This window comes from Nothoprocta perdicaria, unplaced genomic scaffold, assembly GCF_003342845.1.
Source record: "Nothoprocta perdicaria isolate Ctin4 unplaced genomic scaffold, notPer1 scaffold_111, whole genome shotgun sequence".
NCBI classification, from domain to species: Eukaryota; Metazoa; Chordata; class Aves; order Tinamiformes; family Tinamidae; genus Nothoprocta; species Nothoprocta perdicaria.
The window spans coordinates 1,825,080-1,835,302 of record NW_020454217.1 but is presented as its reverse complement, the minus strand read 5'-3'; the positions used below and the strand labels follow the sequence as shown (position 1 = coordinate 1,835,302).

The following is a 10,223-nucleotide window of genomic DNA, read 5'->3' as shown; positions in this document are numbered from 1 at the left end:
TTTCTTATTGCGATAGACCAACAGGAAACACATTGACGGAAACGTTGCCAAAGCCCATCGGGTGGTTTTAACAGGTCTCCTTTTGGCAGAGGGGAAAAATCAGAAGTGGCGAAAGATTGGACTCACAACTGGGGGAAATAAAAGCAGGCCAAAGAAAATCTCGGGCCCTGAACCCGGGACACCTCCCGGCCCGGCCTCGGGCCGGACCTGTCGTGCAGCAGCCGCGGGGCCCCGCCACGGACGGCCCGTCCCATCCCAGGGGGTGACCTGTCGTGTTTCTCTCCGAAGGGAAGCCGCTGCTCTGGAGTCCCTTCATCCAGCGGCCGCTGCACAAGAGGAAAGGGGGCCAGGTCCGCTTCTCCAACGACCAGACCATTGAGCTGGAGAAGAAGTTCGAGACGCAGAAATACCTCTCGCCGCCCGAGAGGAAGCGCCTGGCCAAGATGCTGCAGCTCAGCGAGAGGCAGGTGAGGCCGAGCGCGCCCCGACGGCCCGAGCGCCGCGCAGCGAGGCCGGGGCCGCTGCTGCCGCCGGGACTGCCCAAGACTCGGCTCCGAGCCCACTTTTATTTTATTATTTTTTATTTATTTTTTCCCCTCGTTGTCGTTGCTCAGGTCAAAACGTGGTTTCAGAATCGCAGAGCCAAATGGAGGCGTCTAAAGCAGGTACGGGGATGTTTCCGTTTCTATGGAAATAAGTGTTTTAATTGTCTTATCTTACGCCGTGCTCGCCTATTCTCGGTTGTATGCAGAAGTCATCTGAAAGGCTGTTTAACCTCTTCACCTTGATTAAAAACGCAAATAGTCCTGCTGGAATCCATGAGGGCTCGCTCAGGCAGCACTAATGTTAAAAGCTCCTAATGCGGCTCCTATATCAATTATGGCCGGGCTTCACACACTGCCTATTAAAACTCCACGCTAATTGTTTTGTAAACCCATATGTTGTTTATCCAATTAACGTGGAGAAGATAAGTAATTGTCAGTACATTACTTAGCCGGTTGTCTTAGAGGAGAATATTTACTGCTCTTTTTAGTTGCCCTTTCAGTAAACGCAAAGTCGATTTATTCCACAAAGGTTGAGAGAAGCAGGTGCAAACGCCCTGTTTGCTTTGAGGAGCCCTATGGAAAAAACAGGAGCTTTTACTTTTCGTTGACGAACCGTTACAGTCTACAAGGCTGAGCGCTGGAGTCACGTTTGTCTCTTGCTTTAATTGGAAAATGTGCTTAAGTGGACAATTTTTTTAATGGCCAAAAAGGTCTGATCCTTAAAAAAAAAAAAAAGAAAAAAAGAAAAGAAAAAAAGAAAAAAAAAAAAAGAAGAAGAGAGAACGCAGTGCGGTGCCCTTTGCTGGCGCGTGTGCCCGCAGCCTCCCCGCACGGCCCCGGCCGTGCAGCCGCTGGGATCTCGGCCATTTTAAGTCATTTCCTCCTTTTTAGGCAGTCGCAGCCCCTCTTCCCGGCGCCCCTGGCCCCGTCCCCGTTGGGAAGCAGGAGCAGCGGCTCGGGGCCCTGCGAGGCCGACGTTCCCCGAGCGCTGCCCGCGCGGGGCTGCTCCTGCCTTGGGAAGCCGGGGCTGCTATGCTTTGTTTTTCGATCATATATGCGTTTTAACGGCGAATTTTACTTTGCCACCTTAATTAGACATTTCCCCCATTTATTCTGGGCGACTGATGCACTCGGCCTTCTTCCTTTTGCCGCTGAGTGCAGCTAAAGGAAGATCGGGGCGGGAGGAAGCGGCCCGTCGGTGCGGGCAGAGGCGCCACAAACGTTTTCCTTGCTTGAAACCCCAGCGCGGAGGTTTCCGGGCTGCTCCGGAGTCACTTTTGGCGGGCCCAGCGCGCTGCCCCCGACCTCTCGAGGCGGCCGGTGCCCCAGCAGGTTTCTCTCCCCTTTAATTAACTGCAGGAAAACCCTCAGGCCGCGAAAAAGGAGGAGGCCGAAGGTGCCGACGACGCCGCTGCCCAGCGGCCGGAGAGCTGCCCCAGCCCCGAGAGCAAAGGCCAGGAGGTGCCCCTGGACGGCTCGCAGTTCCCCCCCTCGCCCTCCTCGCACGAGGACCTGGAGTCCGAGCTCTCCGACGACTCCGACCAAGAAGTGGACATTGAAGGTGACAAGGGCTACTACAACAACGCTGCCCACTGACGGCCCTGCGCTGGAGAGCAGACCCTGCCTCGGCTTGCACTTTACCAGGGGCTGGCTTTGGAGAACAGGTCATTGCAGGAGAAAATTCCCACCGTTCCCCCCCCCCAAGAAAAAAGGACAAAGCCAAAAACAGACTCGTTTTATAATAAGCAGAGAAAGAGAGACTTATTTTTCACAAACAGTCCCTTTCTTGTTGTTGTTGTTGTTGTTGGCAGATCTTTAATTTGGTTAAAGGAACTGATCCGTGATTTGTATTTAATTTGTAAGATATATTTGTACATTAATTAATGTTCAGACTGGAATCTAATACTGCCTCTTGCCCATACGCACGGGGGTCTGAATCAGCTGCTGTCAGGGATCAGGCAAAACCCCTTTCTGCCCGTGTGGGAGTGAGTATGGGTTTCAGGACTAAGCCCTTTGTATTTGTATACAAATGTAGTTTAAATAAATTAATTTAAACGCCCTTTCCAAGAAGAGAAATATGTTCCATGAAATACAGAGGGATTTCACGGTCATGATAAGTACCTTATGCCCATGTATTTTTACTTCCCGTGATGCTCTCTAAAAGGACATCCCTCTGTTTTATCAGGCAGTATCTTTGGACAGACTCTTGCCTGGGATGAAGCGCCTGCACCCCCTGGTGCTTCCGCAGATAGTTCCAGGCTCTGCCCCGCAATCTACATGGTCCCACTCGCAAGGAAAAGAAGAAAAGATTTTTTTTCCTCCTTGGAAATCTCTAGTGCTCTTGTTGCCAGATTTCGTATTTGAAGGAAAAAAAAAATAATGCGAGGAGCGATAGGGCCCCATTGTGAGAGGGAAAGGGCCCTGGCTGCGGGGCGGGGGTAGCGCCTCTTGCAGACACCCGGGTACATGCGTTTCACTCTGAAAGCTGGCGGCTTCATAGCCTTCGTGTCTACAGACTCTTTCAGTGCTAAAATCTGCTTTTTAATTTGCGTTGGATTGCGCGTGAAATTATGCGGATCCTGTAAATAAGTGGCGCTTTAGGTCTAGTATCAGGCACAGACCTCAGTACCTTCAGCTCCCGAGCACTCTGCACCCCTCTAAGCCCGGGCACTACTGAAAGTGCTCAGGTACCCTCAGCGTCGCCCCGGGCAGGGAGTCTTCCTCCCAGCAGATTTCAATGTCAAGGAAGGATTTTATGAGGTGAGAAATTGTTATTTTGACTGGCAATGAAGTACGGATCAGACACTGTCCCTAGAGGAGCCCGGCGCTAGGTCCAAGCAGGTTAATGCTTCTAGAAATAGCAGGTCTGTTTTCTGAATAATTGTCAGTTTTCTTATTTTATTTTATTTTATTTTATTTTATTTTATTTTATTTTATTTTATTTTATTTTATTTTATTTTATTTTATTTTATTTTATTTTATTTTATTTTATTTTCAAACAACGTTCGTGATCGGGACCTTAAATCACTCGAATCACCTGAGCAGTTTCGCTGCCCTCTGCTAGTGCGCGCTGGAAAGAGGAAGAGGTGGGAAAGTCGGGAGGTCTCAGCTTCCCCCCTGGTTGCCGCTCTGGGATCCGACCCCCGCCCTGAAGCCCGAGGGGAGCAGGGGAGCCCCCTAACCCCTTCGGTGCGCTGTGCCGAGCTCCTTTGCGCCTCGACAGGAGCACAAAGCACCGGGTCGGGTGGGGAGGGGGAGTCATGGCGGGACTTGGGACGGTCTCCTCCCTGCGCGAGGTTTCTGTCGCGCGTTGCAGCCCGTCAGGGATGGAAACGGCCTCGGTGAGTCCCTGTCGCCCTCCTCTCTCGTCCCTCCTTCCCTACACGGGCGTCTGTCCCGATCGCTGACACTCGTGGGGCAGAGCCGCAGCCCGAGGGTGCGGGACGCCCGGGGGATCGGCGGAGTCCTCTCCAAGGTGAGGTGACTCTGTCACCCCCGCCTACAGCCACCCTGCCCCACCCCTGCACCGCTCCGATGGCCCGGGATCAGGGAGAAAATTCGGCAGAAACCACGCGGGTTTGCCCACGTCGTGTCACAAAACCGACAGCTTGGGCTTGTTGAAGAACTAATATTTTTAACCTTAACTTTTTTTAACTTAAAGCCGCTGCGGACTTTGCAGGGACTCTCCCGGCTGGAGGTGCCTGGAGCGGGGGGGCCCGGAGCTGCCGTCGGGGTCTCTCCTCCTCCGGGAGAGGAGAAAAAGCCGCCGAAACCCTTTACGCCGCTGGGTAAAGCTCCGAGCCCCTTCCGTGCCACCCTCCCTTTCCGTATTTGTTTGCCTGTTGGCTATTTCGTGCCCATCTAGCACGTATGACCTTTACAGCACAACTCCCGTCTTGTTTTCGACTCTCTTTTATCAGGAGATTCAACATGAAAATGGTTATCATTTAGCAGGAAAACAAACAGAAAAGCACATTTTTGTAAGCAAAACGTTAATGATTGGAAGAATTGCACCAATTTCAGCCTGACAGTGTGTGATTAATCCTCCGGGTCAGGTACTTATATTTTTAGTCATTAGGTTCGTCGCCCTTTGATATTCAGAACTCTTTCTAGCCTAATAGGGTATCGACCCGGCTGCCTATGTACTTTGACTCCTTAAACAGCGCGGCTCCCGGCCCGCGGGTGCCCGCCTAGGACGGTGTTTGCGCTCCCGGACACGTTGATGCTCCGTGCCGGGATGTCCAGAGCCTCCTTTATTGCACAATAATAGGAAGTAATAACTTCGGGAGCTTAAATGTCCCCTTTCACCGAGCAGGAGCTGCCTGTGGGAGAAGCAGAGCAAGGCGAGCTTTGCTCCTGACTGGAGTGGACACCTGTAAATTATTTTAGGCCTTCGCTCAAAATGTGCTTGTAGATGGCTCCTCCTGGGAGGACAAAAAAAATCCCTACATGGACATTACTGTGATACAGATTAAGGAGCAGCTTTCCCCCTTTACCGCCTCCCCCACCCCCCAAAAAGAAAAAAAAAGTAAAAAAGATTTAAAGCAGTCTGTCATTTTAGCAGCTGAGTAGTTTTAGAATAAGCAGTGCTCAAAATCTGCATCAAGGGCCCGCCATAGATCAGGGCTTGCTGGTCTTATTTGGATCAACTTCCCATTAATGTTTAACATCTCTTTGGGCTTAATAAGGACAGAGATTTTGTCCAGGACTGTAGGTGACAGCAAGCACTTATAGAAGACCTGCTACTGAGAGTAGAGGGTGCCTCTATCTTAACCTGAGCCATGTGCTCTTTGGCTTTAGACCTCACAAGCATAGGAAACATTCAATTTCTTCAAGAAATAAGGGCATATTTCTAAAACATTTGAGGTAATGCAGTATGTCTCACTAAAACTTGCAAGAACTACGAGAAAGAAACTAACCATGATAACTTGGTTGGTTCATTTTGCAGCTCCAGTGTTTGAGAGCTGTTGACAAACGGGTACTCAAACCATGGATTCTCAAGAAAGTCAAGTTCAGACAATGCTACTGTTGTCACCTGGAGGCATGGCCAGTGAATCACCTGTCCATTTCAACTGAGCTAGTGACTTGACATTTTTTTTTTTTTTTTGTCCTGAAGGTCAGATACCCACCCATATCAGAAAGATATTTTCCAATAGGACTAATTGAAATCTAGATTTTTGTTCAACCAGACAGATACCCACCCATGTCATAACGATACCACAATAAATAGGACCACTGGTGTTCACAGTCAAGCAGAAACACCAGTGGTAAAGGAACACTGAGCTTTGAATTCATGGATATGTTTTATGTAAATGCATCTGTGTGAAAGATGGCCATGAAAATGAATTGGAGTTTCAACTGCCTGAGGGAAAGGGCTCAGAGAGCTAATTCAAGCAAGTTTATTTCAGAACTTAAAACTCCTGACACATCTGTAGGCTTTTCAATTCCTGTAGCAGCATGAATAGAGTAGGTGAGTTACAGTCAGCCAGGCCTGATGATCTGGTAAAACTGAGCAGATGGTGGTAACCTTAGTAGACTTTAAGTAGGTTTTGCTTTTTAAGAAACAGAACCTGACCAAAGACAAGAGAATCTAATGAAAAAGCACTGTTCTCTCCCTCTCTTGTAGTCTAGACAAGGCTTTGGAGGGTTTCCCCACATGTAGAGAAACTTGTATTGATCATTTCCTATGTTATAATTCTCCTTGGCTGCTACAGTGGGACTTCCCACGAGAAATGTGTGTCATTTTTAAAACTATTTTGGCATTGTCTAGACTGGCATAAGAGCTGTATTTTTAACATTGACTTGTCCTATCTACACAGGGTTTCAAAATGTGTTAGATGAGCCATATTAACTAAGATCTTTAAAAAAAGATCATTTTTATCCTCAGTCTAGATACAATCGCAGATAATATTTGTCCTGACAGACACCCACACAAGAGTAGAACAGTTTAAGAATGAGTCAGGTTTGCCCACTACCATGTAATTGTATCTCAATGACTTATTGCGGATATCAGGATAAAGATCACAGGTTGAAAGGGGAAGAGGTAACTTTGCTTTATTCACATCAGTTCTTCCACTTCCTTCTCTTTGTAAGAAGGAAGCCTCTCACCCAGCTATTTAGCACAAAGAGTCAATGAGAGAGCAGCTGAGACCTGTAGCAGACCTAGAGTGTAGAAAGAGCCAATTCTGCAAAAGGAAGGAGGTGTCCCTCTCTAGGGACTTGTTTGATTACAGAGCTGGAGGGACTTTAGTTTTGTCAATGGAGTGGTTGCCTAATGACAAATGGTAGAATTTGGCATAATCAGTTAAAGAAAAGGTGTGCATTAATTTGGTTCGCCTTGACTGTTGGGGGTCAGGAGACATGGTGCCAGACATGCTGCCAGCATTTCTCAGGAACTTTTGCTCTTTTGGGGAGTTCATTTAGCAGGTTCCAGGCTCTTTGGCCAGTAAGGCATTGAGTTAAATTGACTCAAGCAGGACTTGTGGAAGTGTCTGTCATGGTCAATCACAAGAAACATGAGTGGTGGCAACTACTCCTTGGAATGTATTTATGGTTTAATTTAAAAAAATATACTTTCACTTACTCTTGAAGATCTCCAGTTTGCACTGTGGTCATTTATCTCCCTTTTAATCCTTCGGGTGATACTTCTGCCATAGCAAAATACGTGCAGGTGGAAACAAATGGTTTTGATACAAATGAGATTTATGTTACAGTAACTCCAGGTAATGCAATGCTAGGACTCCTTTGGATGCAATGCACAATGAGGGCAGAACACTTAACTTGAAAAATAGCTTAGTTGGAAAATAGCAGAAGTTCTCTACACTTTAGGAAATAAATGCTACACTCTCATAGTCACTGCTGAGGAGAGCAGCTTATATTGATTCATAACTGACCACTCCAAAATGAGATTACTGTTTTGCAATATAACCCTTGGACATAGTTTCTTGACAAAATTCTGATTACTTTTTAAAGCAGCCTACCTTTTAATGGTAATGCTTCATTAACAAAGCCTGTATAATCTTATTTTCCATAAGCATAATCAATATTTTTGGCACTGTCAACTCAGCACAGGTCATGATATTTTACAATGTAGAGTGTTAATATATTTGTTGTAGGATAGAGCATAGCATTTGCATTTGCATAGAGCAAATGTAGGATAAATAATGCAGCTCAACAACAAATGAATTAAGGCCTTATTTTTCCTTAGTTGCCTATGGAATCTGCATTACTACATACTTTCCATTATTTGCAAATTACACCAAACTAATTGAATAAATGCTTTAAAATGGGCCCCTGAGCACTGGTTTAGAATCACAGAGGAAGTGGTTTCTTAGACAACTGCTACCTACATATTGATTCGATAACGGGGAGGTGGGGGGGGCTAAGGTGGTTATGTTGATGTACGGAGCTGTTGATTGCTTAATTGAAGGTAAAATTTTTAGCTTCACTAGTCAATTACCTGGTCTCATTAAGTTCTTAAAAATCACTAAAATACAGTTCTGGCTGAAGCAGCTGCACTTTGCTACTATATTGTCCAAAGCATTAGGAAAATCATTTGCTAATGGTGATTTACAAGTGTAAACACATGGTATTTTTAGCATCCAAATTAGCTTTCTCCATGTGGGAGATCTTGAGGACTGATATCTACCAAGTATGTAAAGATGGAAAAAAAAGATATGTTTTTACACCTGCTTAAATGAACTATGAACCTTAAAATTTTTAATGCTTTGCCAAAATATTCAAAATTGGCGGAGAGTGTAGTAAAGGTGGCAGAGGTCACAATTTCTTTACTTGTTCCTCCATATAATGTACATAAAGTTCAAAAGCTGTTTCAACTGCAAATATAAGTAGTATCTGACGCAAAGCAGTGCTTGGTATAAGGACCGATGTAAACGCAGGTGGCACTTAGTGTCCTAGGGCTGAGAAGAAGCCCAGTCTCTTGCTGTAGAGACATGGCAGTAGGAGGCAGCTGTGCCCTGAATCATGAGCAGCCACCTCCTGTATTTTCTGTATTTCCAAACATTACATGATTGGGTTCTTCTAAGTCAAAACATTCTCATTTTGCAGGATGACTGAGTCACAGAGAAGGTGAGAGACTAGTCAGTGGCTCTTCAGCAGCACAAGCTCCAGACCGAGGAGGTGGGTTGTCCTGGGTCAAACTCCTTTTTTCCAAACCGTTTTGACAAGAGAGTTTTGCCTCTCTATGTATATTTTATTTTGCTTTTGTTTTGAATCGATTATTAGAAAGACAGAAGGCTTCCTTGAAGAATGAGGAGTCTGAGTCAATTTATGCTTTCTTGAAAGCAATGAAAATGTAACATGTCACAAAAACTCAATGAACTCTCAAAACAATCAAGGTGTGTTTTCTCAGTGCAAATACATAAAAAGAGGTTATAAAGGAATGAACAGAATGAGAGATGTAAGAAGTATTTCCCACAAAGAAGTAATGGTGAATATTACAAATTGAGAAAAACTTAAGGCGATTTGTAACACATGGGTTTCTCAGTATTTTGAGATATCCCTCTTGATGGCTCTTTCTGGTCAAGAGCTTATTCATCTACTGCTTAGAGACTCTTTGGAGCCAAACATGACTGACATAATATGAAGAAGAAAGAGTAGCGATGAAGAGAGAGAAGTGAAATTCCCCAACCTCACAGCATATGCCTCCAAATTTTCAGCAGATAATTTATTGTCTTCTTATAGTCATCTAACATAACATGAAGTTTCTGTGCACCAGCAGTTCCAAGCTGCCTGTGCCTCTGTCACTTAGGTTTTTAGATACCTAGTGATGTGCAAAATGCAAGGCCAATGAAGCTGCTAGCATCACATTTTAATGTTATGTAACTGGATTGTGTCTTTTGCATTAATACAAACTATAGGGCTAGCACCAATTGCTGGGGTATTCACACCAAGTCTTCCTTAATGCTACAGTAGATGCTAGAATGGCCTGCAAAAGTATTTGATGGAACTGTGCAGAGCAACTCCCTGACTCATTTGTACCTCAGGCCTGTTACAGCAGTGTTACTGTGGTCAACTTCTCTGTCCAAACCGACCATGGAAAGTCTCAGGTTTAAATGACACTCAACCATTTTGGGGAGGGGAATGGCCAGTGTGACCTGGTCTTCCAGTGTTGCTTCTGGCAGGAGAGAGAGCTTTGTTTATGTGATTTATTTACAGAAACCATAAAGGCATTTTTGATGGACTGGAAGGTATTTCTTGGGACAGCTGTTATTAACAGAAGGTTGGTTTACTCTGTGAGGGGCTGGGATACCCTCTGTAGTGAGAATTGGTGCCTGGGCAGTCTCCTACAGGCAGAGCACAGGGCCAGGGAAGCCTTGTGGAGAGGCTCTGGGAATTACCCGCTGGGAAGGAGCTTGATCTGAGCAAGTGCTGAACTTTCCTAAACTCTGGTTCTGTCTAAGGTCTTTGTGGTTTTGAGATAAGATACCGAGGAAATGAAATAAAAGTAGCTACCCGGCAAAAGGGTAAGTTGTACAGGAGGTAGCTGTAAGAGACATCTCCTTTCCACGCAGACCTGTGTGCTGGGGTACATCTCTCAGCTGTTGGTAAACAACATTTAAGATGTTTGAACAGCCCTGAAGTTCATAAAACTTCTTAAAGGTCAAATGTATCTTGACCGATACCCTACAGGACATGCTCTGGCACACAAGAGCCCTT

General features: G+C 45.8%; 1 protein-coding gene across 1 annotated transcript in view; it reads left to right on the top strand.

Moving 5' to 3' along the window:
- The window catches only part of HHEX (hematopoietically expressed homeobox), a 4,056-nt gene extending 1,513 nt beyond the window's left edge, over positions 1 to 2,543 (top strand). The window contains exons 2-4 of the mRNA XM_026051468.1: positions 289 to 467; positions 615 to 665; positions 1,905 to 2,543. Of these exons, the coding sequence (XP_025907253.1) occupies positions 289 to 467; positions 615 to 665; positions 1,905 to 2,141 (467 nt within the window). The 3' untranslated portion in view covers positions 2,142 to 2,543. The remainder of the gene's footprint in view (positions 1 to 288; positions 468 to 614; positions 666 to 1,904) is intronic.
- The last annotated feature ends 7,680 nt before the right edge of the window (positions 2,544 to 10,223 follow it).